Consider the following 23,163-nt stretch of genomic DNA (forward strand, 5'->3'; position numbering starts at 1 on the left):
TGTTTGACTGATCCCTTGATTATCACATAATGTCCTTTCTTTGTCTTTCTTTTTACAATCTTTGTTTAATCTTTTTTTTTTTCTGATATAAATATTGTACCCAGCTTTCTTGTCATCGTATTTGCATAAAATACCTTTTTCCATCATTTTACTTTCAGTCCGTGTATGTCTTTTTTTTTTTTTTTTTCTCTTCAACATCCTGGTTTCATTTTATTTGGATTTATACCTGAGTAGAACAGCTAGATCATATAGTAACTTTATTTTTATTTTTTTATTTTTTACTTTACAATATTGTATTGGTTTTGCCATACATCAACATGCATCCGCGGTGGATGCATGTATGTCTTTGGTCTGTAGTATGCCTCCTGTAGATAGGTTCTGTATTTTATCCATTCAGCTACTCTATGTCTTTTGATTGGAGCATTTGGTCCATTTACATTTTCAAAACTTTTCATTAGAGGATAATTGCTTTACAATATTGTGCTCGTTTCTGCCATACATCAACATGAATCAGTCACAGGTGTACTATGTCCCCTCCCTCTTGAACCTCCCTCCCATCTCCCACCCCATCCCGCCCCTCTACGTTGTCACAAAGCACTAGGTTGAGCTCTCTGTGTCGCATAGCAATTCCCATTGGCTATCTGTTTTACATATGGTAACGTATATGTTTCCATGCTACTTTCTCAATTCTTTCCACCCTGTCCTTCCCACGCTGTGTCCACAAGTCTGTCTATGTCTCAATTGCTGTCCTGCAAATTGGTTCATCAGTACCATCTTTCTAGATTCCATACACATGCGTTAATATGCAATATTTGTCTTTCTCTTTCTCACCTACTTCACTCTGTACAATAAGCTCTAAGTTCATCCACCTCATTAGGACTAATTCAAATGTGTTCTTTTTTATGGCTGAGCAAGGTCAATTTACATTTAAAATAATTATTGCAAAACACTCTCCGACATACATCACAGCAGGATCCTCTATGACCCACCTCCCAGAATATTGGAAATAAAAGCAAAAATAAACAAATGGGATCTAATTAAAATTAAAAACTTCTGCACAACAAAAGAAACTGTAAGCAAGGTGAAAAGGCAGCCTTCAGAATGGGAGAAAATAATAGCAAATGAAGCAACTGACAAACAACTAATCTCAAAAATATACAAGCAACTCCTGCAACTCAATTCCAGAAAAATAAACGACCCAATCAAAAACTGGGCCAAAGAACTAAACAGACATTTCTCCAAAGAAGACATACAGATGGCTAACAAACACATGAAAAGATGCTCAACATCACTCATTATCAGAGAAATGCAAATCAAAACCACTATGAGGTACCATTTCATGCCAGTCAGAATGGCTGCGATCCAAGTCTACAAGCAATAAATGCTGGAGAGGATGTGGAGAAAAGGGAACCCTCTTACACTGTTGGTGGGAATGCAAACTAGTACAGCCACAATGGAGAACAGTGTGGAGATTCCTTTAAAAACTGGAAATAGAACTGCCATACGACCCAGCAATCCCACTGCTGGGCATACACACCGAGGAAACCAGAATGGAAAGAGACACATGTACTCCAATGTTCATCGCAGCACTGTTTATAATAGCCAGGACATGGAAGCAACCTAGATGTCCATCAGCAGATGAATGGATAAGAAAGCTGTGGTGTATATACACAATGGAGTATTACTCAGCCATTAAAAAGAATACATTTGAATCAGTTCTAATGAGGTGGATGAAACTGGAGCCTATTATACAGAGTGAAGTAAGCCAGAAAGAAAAACACCAATACAGTATACTAACACATATATATGGAATTTAGAAAGATGGTAACGGCAACCCTGTATGTGAGACAGCAAAAGAGACACAGATGTATAGAACAGTCGTTGGACTCTGTGGGAGAGGGAGGCAGAGGATGATTTGGGAGAATGGCATTAAAACATGTATAATATCATATAAGAAACGAATCGCCAGTCCAGGTTCAATGCAGGATACAGGAAGCTTGGGGCTGGTGCACTGGGATGACCCAGAGGGAGAGTATGGGGGGTGGGGGGTGGGGGGGGGGTTCAGGATGGGGAACACGTGTACACCCGTGGCAGATGCATGTTGATGTATAGCAAAACCAATACAATATTGTAAAGTAAAAAATAAAAATAATAGAATAATTTTAAAAAATAGTAATTATTATTGCTAGATATATACTGTTGCCATTTTGTTGTTTTGAGGTTTTGTTTGCAGTTTTTTTTTTTTTCCTTTCTTCTTCTTTTGCTTGGTTCATTTGTCATTTGATGACTGTTAGTTTTTGAATATTTTTGGCTGTTAGGTCTTAGTTGTGGCAGGCAGGATCTTTTCCATTGAGATGTGTGGGTTAATTATTCTATATTTTTTTAATGCTGTTCTCAATTCTTTTGGTTGGTTTCCTAATGTTTCTCCAAGAAATAAAGGGTATATGCACACATCTCTCCATCACCATCTCTGCTTCCACCTTGTCTCTTTTCTACTCTGTTTCTATTCCAGGCATTCTCATCCTTTTTCACTAGTCTTTAGTATTTATTCATGCTTGCTACTCCTAAGTATTGTTGGATCTTTGAACACACAGAAAGATTTAGTTTACTAAATGTGTCAAGAGATCTAAGTTCTGTTTTTCAGGAAACTGTTGGACTTTTTTTCCATTTAAAAATTAGAAAATAACATATCCCTTTCATTAAGGATCCCCTGAGTCATATAATAAAATGAAGATTAAAAATGTATAAAACCAAAATGATAAATATTTTCCATTTAAGAAAATTATGCACCCCATTACCCCTCCCTCACAATCCTATGGGACAATTCTCTTGGCTTGATGACCTCAGTCTGGGCATCCCAGAACTCTAATGCATCACTTGGTCACCACCTTCTCCTAAAGCTAATTAGTCACATCTCTTAAAATAGCGTCTCTTCTTATCCTGGGGTGGGTGGGTGGAAGGATGTGGGTAATGCTCATGCACAAGAGAAAATTTAGTCTGTGGAACTTCTCCAACTCCCTGACCATGATGCCATCTGAGAACTTTTGATAGACTAGGTAGGTGGGATAGAGTGGTTGGTGGACTGTAGTCCACCACAAGAAGAATCTCCTTCTCAGGTTCCCAGGTTTCCAGAGAGGAAGGCTGTAACAGAATGAGCAGGAGCAGAAATTGTACAGGAAGGAAGAGCCAGTGAAATTGTATAGAGAAAGACACAGGAATGAAAATGAGGTTGTTTTCTTTTTCTTAGTTTTATTGAGAAATAATTGACATATACCACTATAAAAGTTTAAGATGTGCAGCATGATGGTTTGATTTACGTATATTGTGAAATGATTATCACAATAGGTTTTATTTAGCATCCATCATTTCATGTAGATACAATAAAAGGAAAAGAGAAAAAAATATATTTTTGATGAGAACTCTTAGAATCTATTCCCTTAACAGCTTTCCTAGATATCATGTAGGAATGTTAACTATAATCATCACATTGTAGTGTTGTTAATTTTTTTATTAGTTTATTTTTTAATTGAAGTATAGTTGATGTACAGTAATATTATATGTTACAGGTGTACAATAAAGTGATTCACAATTTTTAAAGGTTATACTCCAAATGGCTGCCCACTCCAGTATTCTTGCCTGGAGAATTCCATGGACAGAGGAACCTGGCAGGCTACAGTCCATGGAATCGCAGAATTAGACATGACTATAGTGTGGTTAATTTTTAATGAGAATTTAGACTTGAGAATCAAGATAGGAGAGAAAGAGAAGTTACCATAAGCTTACAATTGCTGCCCCTGCTTTTAAATTCTCTGATTCTGTTTTCTCCATATATCGAGTCATCTTTGGCATCACTTGCTGTATTGTTCAGAATGCAATTTGGTCAGATAATTTCAACCTGACCTCTAGCTCCCAAAGATCTCTGTCTTTTTTGATACTCCATTCTGCGTATTATGCTCAACAAATGTGCTACTCAAAAATGCTAAGTATTGAGTTCCTGTGTGTTTCTGAATGGTGTTACAAAAATATTTTTGTAATATTTTTTGTCCAAGTTCATGATTCCCATCTTCAACAAGATTGTCACAGCTGCTTGGAAATTTATTTATCTTTAACTGTTTATAGATTTCTGCCTTCTACAAATTTTGTGCACATAGCATATTGCCTGATTTTCCACATTTCCAAGAAAACCTTTTGTCCTATATTATCAAAACTATTCATCATTTTTGATTTTGCTTTCTCTACTTTGTCACCATTTGTTACCTCCCTACAATCTAAATTCTCTCTTTCCTGTTTGATTTCATCTGATCTCTTTTATGGCACCAAAGAAATCTCAGCCCTAAATCCATGCTTGCTTAGTCTTTTTGATCTCTTTGTAACATGGGAACATGATAACCATTACTTAGCTCTTTGACACTCCTTTCTCCCTTGATTTTTGTTGTTGGGCACAGAAACAGGGTTTTTGAAAGGCAGATACTGGGACTTCCCTGGTGGTCCTGTGGCTTAGATTCTTGATCCCTAGTTGAAGAACTAAGATCCTATATATGCCACACAGTACAAAAATAAAATAAATAATAAAGGCAGATACTATATAAAAATAGTGGTGATAGTATTATAATAAAGATCACGACAGATACAAAGTATATGTTCATTTGAGGCCATGTATATTTTTCCATCAATTTTCTTTTATCTCTTTATATGTTATCTTTCAAACAAATCCTTTTTCTCTTGATTTCATATTTTAGATAATTTCCACATTTTTGTCTCTAGCTGAGATCTTTCTGGCCTGTCAGTTATTATGGTTTTTTATTAATAGATTTCCCCCTGACTTTGATGAATCTTTTACTGGGACCAAAACCTTAGTGTAGTTTGCTATTTTCCCAGTCAAATCAGCAGCCACCTTTCTCCATTCCCCTTAAGTTATAGCAATAATGTGTGAATTTAACTCTCATTTCTGCCACTAGTAGTTGTGAAATCTTGGGAGTTAAGTATGTATGTGTTAAATGTTTACATATGTAGGATGGAATATTCTTCTGAGTTAAACTGAATTCTTCTTCTCCAGCTTAATGGAGATTTAATTGACATATAGCATTGTGTAAGTTTCAGGTATACATTTTTTAATTCTTGTTTAAAATTCATAATAAAATAACTCTTTTAGATCCTGAACAGACATATTTGCATAATATACTCAAAGAGTAATGGACTTGAAATCAGATGACTTTATTTTTGGTTTTAAACTCAGTAAATCTATGTTTTGGGACAACTTCTAACTTCTCTGAACTTGAATTCCCTTGTCTACAAATGAAAATAATTCTATTATGGAAACAGCCACCCAAAAGGTAATCAAAAGCCTCAAATATGTGAAAATACTTAGTAAATATGTGCCACACAGATAATGTATGCTTTTCTAGCTCTAAAATTCCAGCATTAACTATTTCAGAAACTTTAAAATATGGATTTAATTTATCTCTATTTTATTCTATGACTTTAAGAATAGCATTGAGGATGACTACTAATTGTATCATAAAACCTAGATAGACACTGTATATGTTCCCTGCTGTACTGGCTGCTGTTAGAACTATTGCTTCTCTTTCAATCCCTCTCTTTCCCTCCATCTCCTGCCTCTCTCTTTTCTGTTTACTTGCTTCTTACTGATTTCTGAAACTTCAGAAGTTTAGCCATGAACCACTGTAAGCCTGAGATAAAGCTTCCCTACTAGACAGTTGGAAATTTTTAGCAAGAATATCAGGCATTCTCTTGGGAGTGGTTGGGAAATGTGTTAATTCTCAGTTTTAATTTTGGAAACTTCCTTTATACCTGCTGGAGTTAATGAGTAAAGATGTTGGACTAGGAAAATAGGAAATATGGAACATTATAGACCTGAAAAAATGGCCTTACTTCAGAGAAGTGTTATTGACTAAATAATCAAATAAATATTTGCTACTTATTACATTTGTTATTTTAAAAAATAAAAGAGCCAGAAGAAATTATCTTTATCCTCCTCAAACTTACAATATATTTGGGGAGAGAGACTCTACAGATTAAAAATTAAAACCACTGAAAAACTAAGATAAATAGCCAAGGATTTGCTCTAAATAAGGAATGTTATTATCTTTTCTCAGAATACATTCCCCTCTCCTCCCAGCTTATTAAACTCCTACTGATTCTTTAAAACTCCCAAGTCCTTTCTCTTTTGTAAAGCTCTTTCTGAATTTTGCAATGGACTCTTCTGTGTCCTTCCAGGCTACCAACAAGCACCTAGAAGCTTCTACTATGATGCCATATACTGGTTTATTTTTTATGTAGGGAACTATTCAATTCAGTTCAGTTCAGTAGCTCAGTCGTGTCTGACTCTTTGGAACCCAAAGACTGCAGCACTCCAGGCCTCCCTGTCCTTCACTAACATCCTTCACCCAGAGCTTGCTCAAACCGATGTCCATCGAGTCGGTGATGCCATCCAACCATCTCACCTCTGTTGTCCCCTTCTCCTTCTGCTGTCAATCTTTCCCAGCATCAGGGTTGTTTCCAGTGTCAGTTCTTCACATCAGGTGGCCAAAGTATTGGAGCTTCAGCATCAGTCCTTCCAATGAATATTCAGGACTGATTTCCTTTATTTATTTATTTATTTTGTCATATCCTAAGGTCACTTCTTGTTTCATGGTCTCTTGATACTTGTCTTTTTTTTTTTTTTTTTAACTTTACAATATTGTATTGGTTTTGCCATACATCAACATGCATCCGCCATGGGTGTACACATGTTCCCCGTCCTGAACCCCCCTCCCACATCCCTCTCCATACCATCCCTCTGGATCATCCCAGTGCACCAGCCCCAAGCTTGGGGCTGATTTCCTTTAGAATTGACTGGTTGGATCTCCTTGCAGTCGAAGGGACTCTCAAGAGTTTTCTCCAACACCACAGTTCAAAAGCATCAATTCTTCAGTTCTCAGCTTTCTTTACGGTCCAACTCTCATGTCCATACATGACTAATGGAAAAACCAAGCTTCGACTAGGGTTTTGCCAGATCTTTGGATTTTCCAGACCTTTGTCAATAATGTCTCTGTTTTTTAATATGCTGTCTAGGTTGGTCGTACCTTTTCTTCCAAGGAGCAAGCTTCTTTTAATTTCATGGCTGCAGTCACCATCTCCAGTGATTTGGGGGCCCAAGAAAATAAAATCTGTCACTATTTCAATTGTTGCCCATCTATTTGCCAGGAAATGATGGGACCAGATGCCATGATCTTCGTTTTTTCAATGCTGAGTTTTGAGACAGCTTTCTCACTCTCCTCTTTCACTTTCATCAAGAAGCTCTTTAGTTCCTCTTCACTTTCTGCCGTAAGGGTGGTGTCATCTGCATATCTGAGATTATTGATGTTTCTCCTGGAACTCTTGATTCCAGCTTGTGCTTCTTCCAGCCCAGCATTTCTCATGATGTACTCTGCATATAAGTTAAATAAGCAGGGTGACAATATACAGCCTTGATGTACTCTTTTTCCAATTTGGAACCAGTCTGTTGTTCCATGTCTGGTTCTAACTGTTGCTTCTTGACCTGCATACAGGTTTCTCAGGAAGCAGGTAAGGTGGTCTGGTATTCCCATCTCCTTAAGAATTTTCCACAGTTTATTGTGATCCACACAGTCAAAGGCTTTGCCATAGTCAATAAAGCAGATGTTTTTCTGAAATTCTCTTGCTCTTTTTCTATGATCCAATGGATGTTGGCAATTTGATCTCTGGTTCCTCTGCCTTTTCTCAATACAGCTTGAACATCTGGAAGTTCACAGTTCATGTACTGTTGAACCTTAGTTGGAAAATTGTGAGCATTGCTTTCCTAGCGTGTGGGATGAGTGCAATCAGGCAGTAGTTTGAACATTCTTTGGCATTACCTTTCCTTGGGATTGGAATGAAAATTGACCTTTTCCAGTCCTGTGGCCACTGATGAGTTTTCCAAATTTGCTGGCCTATTGAGTGCAGCACTTTCACAGCATCATCATTTGTTTGAAATACCTCAACTGGAATTCCATCACCTCCGCTAGCTTTGGCTGTAGTGATGCTTCTTCCTAAGGCCCACTTGGCTTTGGACTCCAAGATGTCTGGCTCTAGGTGAGTGATCACACCCTCGTGGTTACCCAGGTCACTAAGATCTTTTTTTTGTATAGTTCTTCTGTGCATTCTTGCCACCTCTTCTTAATCTTCTCTGCTTCTCTTAGGTCCATACCATTTCTGTCCTTTATTGTGTCCATCTTTGCATGAAATATTCACTTGATATCTCTTATTTTCTTGAATGGATATCTAGGCTTTCCCATTCTGTTGTTTTCCTCTATATCTTTGCATTGTTCACTTAGGAAGGCTTTCTTGTCTTTCCTTGCTATTCTTTGAAACTCTGTATTCCTATGGATACCTCTTTCCTTTTCTCCTTTGCCTTTAGCTTCTCTTATATTCTCAGCTGTTTTTAAGACCTCCTCAGACAATCGTTTTGTCTTTTTACATTTCTTCTTCTTGGGGATGGCTTTGATCACCACCTCCTGCACAGTGTCATGAACCTCCGTCCATAGTTCTTCAGACACTTTGTCTATCAGATCTAATCCCTTGAATCTACTTGCCACTTCCAATGTATAATCGTAAGGGATTTGACTTAGGTCATACCTGAATGGTTTAGTGGTTTTCCTTACTTTCTTAAACTTAAGTCCGAATTTTTCAATAAGGAGTTTTTGATCTGAGCCACAGTCAGCTCCCAGTCTTGTTTTTGCTAACTGTATAGAACTTTTCCATCTTTGCCTACAAAGAATATACTCAATTTGATTTCGATTTGACCATCTGGTGATGTCCACGTGTAGAGTCATCTCTTGTGTTGTTGGAAAAGGGTGTTTGCTATGACCAGTACAATCTCTTGGCAAAACTCTGTTAGCCTTTGCCTTGCTTCATTTTGTACTCCAAGGCCAAACTTGCCTGTTACTCCAAGTGTCTCTTTATTTCCTACTTCTGCATTCCACTCACCTATGATGAAAAGGACATATTTTTTGGTTTTAGTTCTAGAAGATCTTGTGGGTCTTAATAGAACCATTCAACTTCAGCTTCTTCAGCATTACTGGTTGGCACATAGACTTGGATTACTGTGGTACTGAGTGATATTGTAAATGATTCAGTTCAGTTAAGTTCAGTTCAGTTGCTTAGTTGTATCCGACTCTTTGCAACCCCATGAATCGCATCATGCCAGGCCTCCCTGTCCATCACCAACTCCCGGAGTTCACCCAGACTCATGTGCATCAAGTCGATGATGCCATCCAGCCATCTCATCCTCTGTTGTCCCCTTCTCCTCCTGCCCCCAATCCCTCCCAGCATCAGGATCTTTTCCAATGAGTCAACTCTTTGCATGAGGTGGCCAAAGTATTGGAGTCAGCTTCAGCATCAGTCCTTCCAATGAACACCCAGGACTGATCTCCTTTAGGATGGACTGGTTGGACCTCCTTGCAGTCCAAGGGACTCTCAAGAGTCTTCTCCAACACCAATACTTTGGGCTTAAAAAATCATTACTGATGCTTTGGGATAACAGTTTTATGACCAGTTTCACTAATTATGAATACTGAGGTGTGTGTATATATAAATGCGCACATTAAAAGCAAAACATTGAGATCCATTTTTTATATTGTTGGATTTCCATTGCCCCTTCCGTTCCAGGTCTGAGACTTTTTGTGTATTCATGCACCTTTATTTTATAAGTCTTTTACAATTTATGCTCCTGCCTCCCCTCTTTTCCGCTTACTCCAGATTTTAGCTGCATGTGTACATATTATGGGAACAGGAGGGCTTGACACAGAGATGCACAGTCAAGAAGAATATGTGTTCCATGTGGTAATAGTGTATTCCCTGCAAAAATGGTTAAGACCTGGAGAGGTTATGTGCTGTGCTTAGTTGCTCACTCTGACTCTTTGCGACTCCAGGGACTGTAGTCCACCAGGCTCCTCTATCCATAGGGATTCTCAGGCAAGAATACCGGAGTGGGTTGCTATATCCTTCTCCAGGGGATCTTCCCAACCCAGGGGTTGAACCCAGGTCTCCCGCATTGCAGGCGGATTCTTTACTGTCTGAGCCACGAGGAAAGCCAGACAATACTATATAACCCCACATTATTGTCAGGAAAGAGTTGGCCATAGCACCAGATCACAGACATAGGAGGTTTGAAGCAAAGAGATAAGAACTATAAAAGGGGCTACGGGAGAGGGAGGGACAGGAGAGGGTTAGTTATTCTAGGACAACTATGCCATGAGTGTGCATTCTTCATCCCCAGCAAATTCTAAAAGTAGGATTCCAATAGCTATAACCAAGCTATATCATGAGCCTCAGAAATTGAGAACAGTCTGGAGCGGTAAATCAAATTGACTTCCTTAAGTTCCTTGACTTCCCTTATCAAAACCTGCCCCCCACACCAATCCCACCTTGCACATCTTGGCCATGTTCTGGCTGCTAACCACACTACTTTGTATTTCACCTATTTTTCTAAGTGCCCATGCAGATACCCTGTGCTGTGAATACCCATTCTACCCTTTCCTTGGACCTATCATACTCTAGAGTCAGCCCTATGCCCCATGCCTGGTTCTCTCATGCTCACGTCCACTCCATGGGCTTTGTGTGAATTGCAAATATGATTGTAGATAGTAATATAAAATGATTCAGGACACATACTATGTGCCTAAGATGAAGTGAGGTCAAGAAATGACACAACTTGAAAGGCTGAAGAATTGTTTTATGAACAATAAAAATAGAACCAGTGTGTTCTGGCAAATCCATCTCCCCCTCCTTTCTTTTTCTCTTTGTTGCACACTATACCACCTTCCCTTTCCCTCTCAATCTTTGCCATGTACATCTACTATGTTACCATGTTTGTTTCATTCTCTTATTTGTAGGTGAGTAGTCCTGGGGGCTGTGGTAAAAGGGATATTGCATGTGGAAGTGACTCAACTGCTTTAGGTGGCCACAGGTAAAATACTTATTTAATGATAATATGGCCCTGAGAGGAAAATGAGAAGATCTAAAGTCTTAACAGTTTGACTATCCTTCAATAATTAATCATTATAATATGGAGAATTATTAATATTCTTATGTTAGTTTCCTTTTGCTTTATCCGGAAACATTACAGCTGGTAAATCAACTGACAGAATGAATCACTCTGTGGTGTCAAAGTTTGTGTTCCTGGGACTCACCAACTCCTGGGAGATCCAACTTCTCCTCTTTGTGTTCTCTTCTGTTTTTTATATGGCAAGCATGTTGGGAAACTCCCTCATTTTGCTCACTGTTACAATGAACCCTCATTTACACTCCCCTATGTACTTTCTATTGGCCAACCTCTCCTTCATTGACCTGGGAGTTTCTTCTGTCATCTCTCCGAAGATGATTTATGACCTTTTCAGAAAACATAAAGTCATCTCCTTTGGAGGCTGCATCACTCAAATCTTCTTCATCCATATCATTGGTGGTGTGGAGATGGTGCTGCTTATCGCCATGGCCTTTGACAGATATATTGCCATATGTAAGCCTCTCCACTATTTCACTATTATGAGTCGAAAAAAGTGTATTTTGCTCATGGTTGCTGCATGGATAATTGGCTTGATTCACTCTATTGTTCAACTGGTTTTTGTTGCAAAATTGCCGTTCTGTGGTCCTAATACAATAGACAGCTTTTACTGTGATTTTCCTCGATTTATCAAACTTGCCTGCACAGATACCTACAGGCTGGAGTTCATGGTCACAGCCAACAGTGGATTCATATCCCTGGGATCATTCTTCATATTGATTGTCTCCTACATTTTTATCATCATCACTGTTCGGAAACACTCTTCAGGTAGCTCATCTAAGGCCCTCTCCACTTTGTCAACTCATGTCATGGTGGTGATTTTGTTCTTCGGTCCTTGCATCTTTGTTTACATCTGGCCTCACCCCACATCACACCTAGACAAATTCCTTGCTGTTTTTGATGCAGTTCTCACTCCTTTTTTCAATTCAATCATTTATACATTCAGAAACAAAGAAATGAAAATGGCAATGAGGAAACTATGCAGTCACTTTATTATTTATAGAAGAATTTCTTAAATGCCAAAAGTATTATGAAGTATCTTTACTGACTTGAAGTAAAATTTAATTTCTATCATTTTAATATCAGATGTTTCCAAGTTTTTTATTTACATTTAAGTGTCTCAGATTAAAATGGCATTATTCTTTTAAAAATGTTAACTGAGAAATTGTGTTGCTGCCTCTGGTTGGAGGAAGCATGTGGTATGGTAGTGTCTCCTGGAGAAGGCCAAATGCTTGTCTCTGAGGAGACATTACCTTGATGAATTTACCATGGTTTAGACTTCAAAATTGAGTCTCTTCAGTATCAGAGTGGTTACATAAGGGAATGCTGATTGACACTAAGTAAATCGATAATAGATGAAACTGTATACCTCTAAAGGCCCATTTATTAGTTTGCCACACACACACACACACACACACACAAATCAGTCAAGTGGCCTGAATTTCCACTTAGGTGTAACTCATTTTTACACTGTAGGAAAATTTTGGGGAAGTCGAATGATGATAGGAACATTAATAAACAGGCAATCAGAGTAAGAACTGTTGACTGATTATTTTGATACTTAATGCCTATATCTCCATGCTACAATATGCCTATCATCACATTTGGAAAAATATAATCCTTACACCAGGCTTTTTTTCTGGATGCTGGCTAGTCATCACAAGACTTATTTTTGACTCTTGTTCATACACTGTTTCAGGCTGTGTAGCCTCTATATATTTACAGATGCAGTATTCTTTCCACATGTAATTAGCCAGGCTCTTCCTTTCCTTTCTGTTGGCATGAGTATTCTGTTGCATTTGAATGACTTGAGTCATTCTTTGCAAGCTAAATTTTAGTTTGGGAAGTGTTTTATATATGACTATATTTTCTTCTATAGAAATGAAGGATTTCCATCAACAGATTTATAATTTTCTATTCATACACATTTTCACAAAGAACAAAAACTAATTTAAAAAAAAAAAAGTATTGGAAATAACTCTGATTTTTATACATTCTTATACTTTCTCAATACATCTTTACCAATTTATCAGTACTTCTTTGATCTTACATGTGGTCCTGATTTGTATGTATTTGCTCACTCAGTTGTATCCGACCCTTTCCAACCCATGAACACCAGGCTCCTCTGTCCATGGAATTTTCCAGGCAAAAATACGATAGTGGGTTACCATTTCCTACTCCAGGGTATCTTTCTATCCCAGAGATTGAAGCCACATCTCTTACATCTCCTGCACTGGCAGGCAGATTCTGTACCACTGTGCCACCTGGGAAGCCCAATCCTTATTTAATTCATAACTTATTCTAGTTGATAATTTGTTTGCCTTTTCTTTTTATATCCATTGCCTTTATATCATTTATTCATTTTTTAGTCCATTTTTAGACCCTTGGGAAACCAATACCTATTATCAGTTTACTAGCCAGCACTAATTTAAGTCTCCCTATAATATTTTGAATTGGTACTTTAGAAATGGAAGTTTTACTAAGTTTTATCTTCCATTGATTAAATAATGTTCAGTAGATCCAGCAAGGACTCCCATATTCCTCACTGTTTATGTGTGTTGTATACAAAAATGCCTGCTTCTGCCAATCCTGTCTCTTTAGGCCTTGTGTCAGGTGTGTATCTATGACAAGATAGATTCCCCACCTACATAATGAATAGTTTCTGTATCATCTAAAGTAAAACTTTGTTAATATCATTATTTTTTATACACCATTTTTGTGTTTCCTGTCTAGAAAATAGCCTTTAGTATTTGTTGGAGAGCTGGTTTGGTGGTGCAGAATTCTCTCAGCTTTTGCTTGTCTGAAAAGCTTTTGATTTCTCCTTCATACTTGAATGAGATCCTTGCTGGGTACAATAATCTGGGCTGTAGGTTATTTTCTTTCATCATTTTAAGTATGTCTTGCCATTCCCTCCTGGCTTGAAGAGTTTCTATTGAAAGATCAGCTGTTATCCTTATGGGAATTCCCTTGTGTGTTATTTGTTGGTTTTCCCTTGCTGCTTTTAATATTTGTTCTTTGTATTTGAGCTTTGTTAATTTGATTAATATGTGTCTTGGGGTGTTTCGCCTTGGGTTTATCCTGTTTGGGACTCTCTGGGTTTCTTGGACTTGGGTGATTATTTCCTTCCCCATTTTAGGGAAGTTTTCAACTATTATCTCCTCAAGTATTTTCTCATGGTCTTTCTTTTTGTCTTCTTCTTCTGGGACCCCTATGATTCGAATGTTGTAGCATTTGATATTGTCCTGGAGGTCTCTGAGATTGTCCTCATTTCTTTTAATTCGTTTTTCTTTTATCCTCTCTGATTCATTTATTTCTGCCATTCTATCTTCTAATTCACTAATCCTATCTTCTGCCTCTGTTATTCTACTATTTGTTGCTTCCAGAGTGTTTTTAATTTCATTTATTGTATTATTCATTATATATTGACTCTTTTTTATTTCTTCTAGGTCCTTGTTAAACCTTTCTTGCATCTTCTCAATCCTTGTCTCCAGGCTATTTATCTGTGACTCCATTTTGATTTCAAGATTTTGGATCAATTTCACTATCATTATTAGGAATTCTTTATCAGGTAGATTCCCTATCTCTTCCTCTTTTGTTTGGTTTGGTGGGCATTTATCCTGTTCCTTTATCTGCTGCGTATTCCTCTGTCTCTTCATCTTGTTTAAATTGCTAAGTTTGGGGTGTCCTTTCTGTATTCTGGCAGTTTGTGGATTTCTCTTTATTGTGGCGTTTCCTTGCTGTGTGTGGGTTTGTACAGGTGGCTTGTCAAGGTTTCCTGGTTAGGGAGGCTTAAAGATCTCAACGTAAGACCAGAAACTATAAAACTCCTAGAGGAGAACATAGGCAAAACACTTTCTGACATAGATCACAGCAGGATTCTCTATGACCCACCTCCCAGAATATTGGAAATAAAAGCAAAAATAAACAAATGGGACCTAATTAACCTTAAAAGCTTCTGCACATCAAAGGAAACTATTAGCAAGGTGAAAAGGCAGCCTTCAGAATGGGAGAAAATAATAGCAAATGAAGCAACTGACAAACAACTAATCTCAAAAATATACAAGCAACACCTACAGCTCAACTCCAGAAAAATAAATGACCCAATCAAAAAATGGGCCAAAGAACTAAATAGACATTTCTCCAAAGAAGACATACAGATGGCTAACAAACACATGAAAAGATGCTCAACATCACTCATTATCAGAGAAATGCAAATCAAAACCACTATGAGGTACCATTTCACACCAGTCAGAATGGCTGCGATCCAAAAGTCTACCAGCAGTAAATGCTGGAGAGGGCATGGAGAAAAGGGAACCCTCTTACACTGTTGGTGGGAATGCAAACTAGTACAGCCACTATGGAGAACAGTGTGGAGATTCCTTTAAAAACTGGAAATAGAACTGCCTTATGATCCAGCAATCCCACTGCTGGGCATACACACTGAGGAAACCAGAAGGGAAAGAGACACATGTACCCCAATGTTCATCGCAGCACTGTTTATAATAGCCAGGACATGGAAGCAACCTAGATGTCCATCAGCAGATGAATGGATAAGAAAGCTGTGGTACATATACACAATGGAGAAATTACTCAGCCATTAAAAAGAATACATTTGAATCAGTTCTAATGAGGTGGATGAGACTGGAACTTATTATACAGAGTGAAGTAAGCCAGAAAGAAAAACACCAATACAGTATACTAACGCATATATATGGAATTTAGAAAGATGGTAACAATAACCCTGTATACGAGACAGCAAAAGAGACACTGATGTATAGAACAGTCTTGTGGACTCTGTTGGAGAGGGAGAGGGTGGGAAGATTTGGGAGAATGGCATTGAAACATGTATAATATCATGTATGAAACGAGTTGCCAGTGCAGGTTCGATGCACGATACTGGATGCTTGGGGCTAGTGCACTGGGACGACCCAGAGGGATGGTATGGGGAGGGAGGAGGGAGGAGAGTTCAGGATGGGGAACACAGGTATACCTGTGGCGGATTCATTTTGATATTTGGCAAAACTTAATACAATTATGTAAAGTTTAAAAATCAAATAAAATTTAAAAAATATATATATCATTATTTTGTATTCTAAAGAAAGTATGTCTTTTCAGTTCAGTTCAGTTCAGTCACTCAGTCATATCCGACTCTTTGCGACCCCATGAATTGCAGCATGCCAGGCCTCCTTGTCCATCACCAACTCCCGGAGTTCACTCAAACTCATGTCCATCGAGTCAGTGATGCCATCCAGCCATCTCATCCTCTGTCGTCCCCTTCTCCTCTTGCCCCCAATCCCTCCCAGCATCAGAATCTTTTCCAATGAGTCAACTCTTCGCATCAGGTGGCCAAAGTATTGGAGTTTCAGCTTCAGCATCAGTCCTTCCAAAGAACATCCAGGACTGATCTCCTTCAGAATGGACTGGTTGGATCTCCTTGCAGTCCAAGGGACTCTCAAGAGTCTTCTCCAACACCACAGTTCAAAAACATCAATTCTTCGGTGTTCAGCCTTCTTCACAGTCCAACTCTCACATTCATACATGACCACAGGAAAGACCATAGCCTTGACTAGATGAACCTTTGTTGGCAAAGTAATGTCTCTACTTTTGAATATGCTATCTAGGTTGGTCATAACTTTCCTTCCAAGGAGTAAGCCTGTTTTTATTTCATGGCTGCAGTCACCATCTGCAGTGATTTTGGAGCCCAGAAAAATAAAGTCTGACACTGTTTCCACTGTTTCCCCATCTATTTCCCATGAAGTGATGGGACCAGATGCCATGATCTTCGTTTTCTGAATGTTGAGCTTTAAGCCAACTTTTTCACTCTCCTCTTTCACTTTCATGTCTTTTAGTGGATGTCTACTCTGCTGTTTTCCCAGATCAGTAACCTCCTTCTTTTGGTAAATGTATCTTTCTCTTGGAGTAACCATGTGATATGATTAGAAGATGACATGTAGATCCCACCTCTCTGACCACTACTGTCTGGTCAAAGGTTGAGCTTTCTGACCTAAGTCATAATGACATATCTCCAGTTCACAGTTGAATGGTGCAAGTATGGGTCTCTGACCATGATGGGCCAAATCTGAGATTTTCCTTGAGATGTTAGACGAGAATAGAGAGAAAGCAAGGCCCAGTACATTTTGGAGTATGTTGTGCATAAACTGCTGTCAATCATATTTCCTGCTGTCAGAAATTGAATCTGGGATACTTTTTTAAAGATACCTGAGAGAAGAAGATGTGAGATTTAAAGACAGGAGTTTACAAGTATTCAATTCTTGGTTTCATGTGCCTAAGGAAGGCATTTAGCTTCATTCTCAGCCTGCATTCATCTTGGTCACTAGCTGAGCCAATGAATGCCCAATATATCTGTCCCCTCCCCTATATTTGTTTAATTTGTGGTCTATCATCTAAAAAGGATATTGACAGGGACGTCCCTGGTGGTCCAGTGGTTAAGAATCCACCTTCCAATGCAGGGATTGATCTCTGGTCTGATAAGATCGCACATGCCACAGAGTAACTAAGCTTGTGAGCCACACCTGCTGAAGCCCACATCCTCTAGAGCCCATGTTCCTCAACAAGTGAAGCCACTGCAATGAGAAGCCTGTGCACCACAATTAGAGAGTAGTTCCCACTCACTGCAAGTAGAGAAACCCTATGCATTGCAATGAAGACCCCACAGAGTCAAAAATGTTTTTATTTTTTAAAAAGGGATATTGACAATTACAGCTCTGATTCTAAGAACCCTGAATATTCAGTTAATTCTGATGTGAAATCCTTCATTGTTTTATTTCTTTAAGAAAATATTGTTTTTCTTCTTATAAAAAAGAAAATACGTTTATCATGTAAGATTTATTTGGAAATTAGAGATTAAAAATTAAAAATCACCATATGGAGATAATTAATAGTAATATCTTGGTATATCTCTTTCTAATGTTCTTTTCCAGTGAGTCTGCTCTTCATATCAAGTGGCAAAAATATTAGAGCTTTGGCCTAAGCATCAGTCCTTCCAATGAATACTCAGGGTTGATTTCCTTTAGGGTTGACTGGTTTGATCTCCTTGCTGTCCAAGGGACTCAAGAGTCTTCTCCAGCACCACAATTCAAAAACACCAATTCTTGGGCATTCAGCCTTCTTTATGGTCCAACTCTTATATCTATACATGACTACTGGCAAAACCACAGATCTGACTATATGGACCTTTGTCATCAAAGTGATGTCTCTGCTTTTTGATATGCTGTCTAGGTTTGTCATAGTTTTTCTTCCAAGTAGCATACATCTTTTAATTTCATGGCAGCAGTCACCATCCACAGAGATTTTGTAGCCCAGGAAAATAAATTCTGTCACTGTTTCCACTTTTACCCTTCTATTTGCCATGAAGTGATGGGACCAGATACCATGATCTTCATTTTTTGAATGTTGAGTTTTAAACCAGCTTTTTCACTCTCTTATTTATTGTAGTATTCTTCCTGCTTCCTCATAGGTGGAATATTATTTTTTTTATTAATTTATCAGTCCCACATATATGTTAAAGATATTAACTATTATATTTATGTTCAAAATGTCCCTCTCAAATTCTTGTTTCCTTTTTAATTTTACTTATCATATTCTACAACATTAAAGTACTTTTTGTAGACCAACTCCACAGAGCTATTGAATTGCACCTTAATAGTTTTACTCTCTAGTTCTTTTCCTTTCCAGCTGGTACCTAATCAATGTTCATAAATATGTATTTTTATTGAAATATAGTTAATAGAGTTACATATAGTTAATTTAATGTGTTAGTGTCAAGTATACAGCAAAGTGATTCAGTTTTATATATATATATATATATAATTTTTACAAGATATTAAGTATAGTTCCCTGTGCTATATAGTAAGTTTTTGTTATCTATTTTGTATATAGTATGTCTTTGTTAATCCCAAACTCCTAATTTATCTCTCCTCCCCACCCCCTGCTACCTGCTTTCGTAACTCTAAGTTTGTTTTCTATGTCTGTGAGTCTGTTTCTGTCTTGTAAATAAGTTCATTTGTATCATTATTTTAGATTCCACATATAAGTGATATCATATGATATTTCTCTTTCTGTGATTTATTTCACTTAATGTAATTTCTAGGTTCATCCATGTTGCTGCAAATGGCATTATTTCACCCTTTTTTGTGAATGAGTAATATTCCATTGTATATGTATACCACATCTTCTTTATCCATTCATCTATTGATGGACATTTAGGTTGCTTCCATGTCCTAGCTACTGTTAATATTGCTGCAGTGAACATTGGGCGTACATGTGTCTTTTTTGAATTATGGTTTTCTCAGGGTATATGCCCAATAGTGGGATTGCTAGGTCATATAGTAGTTCTATTTTTAGTTTTATAAGGACCCTCCATCTCAGACGGTAAAGCATCTGTCTGCAATTCAGGAGGCCCATGTTCGATCCCTGAGTTGGGAAGATCCCCTGGAGAAGGAAATGGCAGCCCAATCCAGTATTCTTGCCTGGAAAATCCCATGGACCTGGAGCCTGGTAGGCTACTGTCCATGGGGTCGCAAAGAGTTGGACACGACTGAGCGACTTCACTTATACTGTTCTCCATAGTGGTTGTATCAATTCATATTCCCACCAACAGTGCATGAAGGTTCCCTTTTCTCTACACCCTCACCAGCACTTACTGTTTGTAGATTTTTTTAATAATGGCCATTCTAACTGGTCTGAGGTGATATCTCATTATGGTTTTGACATGCATTTCTCCAATTATGAGAGATGTCAAGCATCTTTTCTTGTTTGTTGACTTTCTGTATGTCTTCTTTGGAGAAATGTCTGTTTAGGCCTTCTGCCTATTTTTGATCAGATGGGTGTGTGTGTTTTTTTTTTTTTTTTTTTTGAGCTGCTTGTATATTTTGGAGATTAATCCTTTGTCAGTTGCTTCATTTGCAAATATTTTCTACCATTATAAAAGTTGTCTTTTTGTTTTACTTAGGGTTTCCTTTGCTGTGTAAAAGCTCTTAAGTTTTAATTAGGTCTCATTTGTTTGCTTTTGTTTTTATTTTCATCATTCTAAGATGTAGGTCAAAAGGATATTTTGTGATTTATGTCAGAGTGTTAATTAATACAGACCCACCCATCAGTAGACAGGCTGCTTAAAGTCTTACGAATTAATGATTTTAAAGTCAAAAACAAAATAAGAAGAAAAATGAATGTAAAAGAGTAAAACAACTTCCTAAAGGATGTCTGACACCTATCAGTAGTTTAAGAAAAGGAATTCATTAAAAAATTCTACCCAAAATTGCTAACCTACATTTTTTAAGAATCTTTAAAATAAGTAGCCATTAGAATGATTCTATCATAATCATTACTTTGTATATCAATAGCTTAGTTTATTTATATAGATTAGAAAGATTTTTATCTCTGGCCTATATTATCTTTGGGTCTCAAAAGCTTGAAATTGCCATGGCTGTTTAGTTATGAAAACCAAGATCCACTAATAAAAACAGATCAAGGAATGCTGTAATATTCATATATGAAATTCTTGAAGCTCATTTAAAATAACTGTGAAATCTTGGTAACAATAAGAAAAGTTATGGTGAATACCCTTTAAAGTATTGATTAAAGGAAAAAATCAACATAGAATAATACTATTTTATAGTATGTTTCTAATAAGTGACATAAATAAAAGCCATGTGTGAGTGATAACATTATCATCTAGTTATAAAATACCCAGGACCCTGTTGAAGAAATTTCTTTTTGAGCTGCAGAAAAAGAACTTTGAAACAGCAAATAATCATGTGAAATTGATACCAATGAAAAGAGTAATGATCTTACAGTGTCAGTTCTGCTATCACTGGGGTCAGCGATAGAAAGCCAGTGAATACTCTGTTAGTTAGAATACAAACTAAAAAGTTGGCCTGGATTTTTTTTCCAATTTTTTAATCTAAAGTGAGAAGAAAGGAATTAACTGTGTCAGGTGATGGATGTATTAATTATCTTGATATTGGCAATCACTCCACAATGTATATGTATATCAAATCATCACATTGTACACTTTAAACATATACAATTATATTTGTCAATTTTCCCCCAGTAAATTGGGGCAGGGATGGAGAGCTGAGATCTGATTGTTATCCTAGATTTCTCACTTCACATATCTCTGCCTGAGCATTACCATTGATAAAATAAAGGGGTTAGAACACATGATCTTTCAAAGTTCAGTTATAATATTCAAAAAGCCTATTATAAAGTCAACAGTTATCTAGGTTATCTATTGGAAAAAACAGTTATCTATAGGAAAAACAGTTATCTATCGGAAAAAAACCAATCACATATTATGGCAGTTTGGTAGGCAGTTTGAGAAATGAACATTAACCAATTCCAAACAGGGAAAGAATAACAGCAAAAAGGAATAATATTCTAATTTCCAACACTGAATTATTGAACACCTTCTCTGTTTGGCACCTTTTGAGAGATAAGACAATTGGATATGGTGGATTAAGATGATAATCAGCTTTCATTTGAAGTATTTAACATAGTAATTATACAAAGAATGAGCTAAGAATTTCTTAATTATTAAAAAGACAACATGAAATACTCACCACCCAGAGTTATCATGAATAGTAAATAAAATAATTCATATAAAACATCCAGCAAAAGCTGGAAACATAGAAAACTACAATGTAAGCTCTCTTTATCCTTATTAAGTGTATGGCAACATGAATATCCCTAAATGTAACCTAGTACATAAAATTAATAGAGGCCTGAAATGACATTTTTTTCTGTTGTCATTAAGGGTAGAGTTAAATATCTTTTATCTTTAGAGTATTTAGGACATTTTGCTGTAACTCACAAGCTGATGGCAGAGTTTCTTCATTGCTGCTTTCATCTCCTTGTTCCTGAATGTGTAGATGACTGGATTCAGAAAAGGAGTGAGAACTGCATCAAAGATAGCAAGGAACTTGTCCAAGTGCGATGAAGGGAAGGGCCAGGTGTAGAAGAAGATTAATGGCCCAAAGAATAAGACCACCACAGTGACGTGAGCTGACAAGGTGGAGAGGGCCTTGGATACACTACCTGAGGAGTGTTTCCAAACAGTGACCAGAATGAAGATGTAGGAAATAATCAATATGAAGAAGGACCCCATGGAGATGAGTCCACTGTTGGCAGTGACCATGAACTCTAGTCTATAGGTCTCTGTGCAAGCAAGTTTAATGAGTTGGGGGAGATCACAATAAAAGCTGTCCAATACATTAGGACCACAGAAGGGCAAGTCTACAACAAAAGCCAATTGGGCCACTGAGTGAATGAGGCCAAGGACCCAGGCAGCAGCCAAAATCAAAACGCACATTCGTGGGTTCATGATGGTCAGATAGTGGAGAGGCTTGCATATGGCTACATATCTGTCAAAGGCCATGGCAATGAGCAGCACCATTTCTGTGCCCCCAATGGCATGAATAAAGAAGATCTGAGTTAGACAACCCCCAAAAGAGATGGCTTTGTGTTTTCTGAAAAGGTCATAAATCATTTTGGGAGCAGCAATAGAGCAAACCCCCACATCAAGAAAGGAGAGGTTGGCTAGCAGGAAATACATGGGAGAGTGCAAGCTAGCGTCAGCACTCACAGAGAACACAATGAGGAGGTTTCCCATCAGGCTTGCCATGTAGAACACAGAGAAAAAAAGGAAAAGAAGAAGCTGGATCTCCCAGGAACTGGAGAGCCCCAGGAACACAAACTCAGACACCATGGAGTGGTTGGCTGCACCCATTTCCTCTGCAAACAGAGGTGACTCAATTTTACCTAAAAAAAGAGAATAAAAATGAAATCAACCTTGTGAAGAGTTACTGACCACATAAAAATACTGCCATAATTCACACAGCCAAAACACATATAATATAACCTTACAACTGAACTGAAATGAACTGAATACTGTAAAGCAATTATCCTTCAATTAAAAATAGTTTTTTTAAAAAATGCAGTTTCAGAAGATATGCAGTAACTATTTGCCAAAAAGCACTGCTTCTGACTCCCCAGTCTCTCTAGAATTCTCTAAGTTTTGATAAAAGAAATAAATATTCTGCTGAATCAAAAGGGTTGTGCAAAGCAGATAGGAGTGCCCTGGAATA

General features: G+C 37.6%; 2 protein-coding genes across 2 annotated transcripts; one reads left to right on the plus strand and one right to left on the minus strand.

The window, feature by feature from the left end:
* The first annotated feature begins 11,145 nt into the window (after positions 1-11,145).
* LOC133255411 (olfactory receptor 4F3/4F16/4F29-like) lies at positions 11,146-12,075 on the plus strand. The gene has a single exon (XM_061429865.1). It carries the CDS (start codon positions 11,146-11,148, stop codon positions 12,073-12,075), a length of 930 nt encoding a protein of 309 aa, XP_061285849.1.
* A 9,732-nt stretch (positions 12,076-21,807) lies between these two features.
* On the minus strand, positions 21,808-22,877 carry LOC133255412 (olfactory receptor 4F15-like). The gene has a single exon (XM_061429866.1). It carries the CDS (start codon positions 22,803-22,805, stop codon positions 21,867-21,869), a length of 939 nt encoding a protein of 312 aa, XP_061285850.1. The 5' UTR covers positions 22,806-22,877; the 3' UTR covers positions 21,808-21,866.
* Between the last annotated feature and the right edge of the window lie 286 nt (positions 22,878-23,163).

Source organism: Bos javanicus, chromosome 10 (genome assembly GCF_032452875.1).
Source record: "Bos javanicus breed banteng chromosome 10, ARS-OSU_banteng_1.0, whole genome shotgun sequence".
Lineage (NCBI taxonomy): Eukaryota > Metazoa > Chordata > Mammalia > Artiodactyla > Bovidae > Bos > Bos javanicus.

Coding starts and splice junctions, on each gene's coding strand:
- LOC133255411 (XM_061429865.1), top strand. CDS start 11,146: ATGAATCACTCTGTGGTGTCAAAGTTTGTGTTCCTGGGACTCACCAAC.
- LOC133255412 (XM_061429866.1), bottom strand. CDS start 22,805: ATGGGTGCAGCCAACCACTCCATGGTGTCTGAGTTTGTGTTCCTGGGG.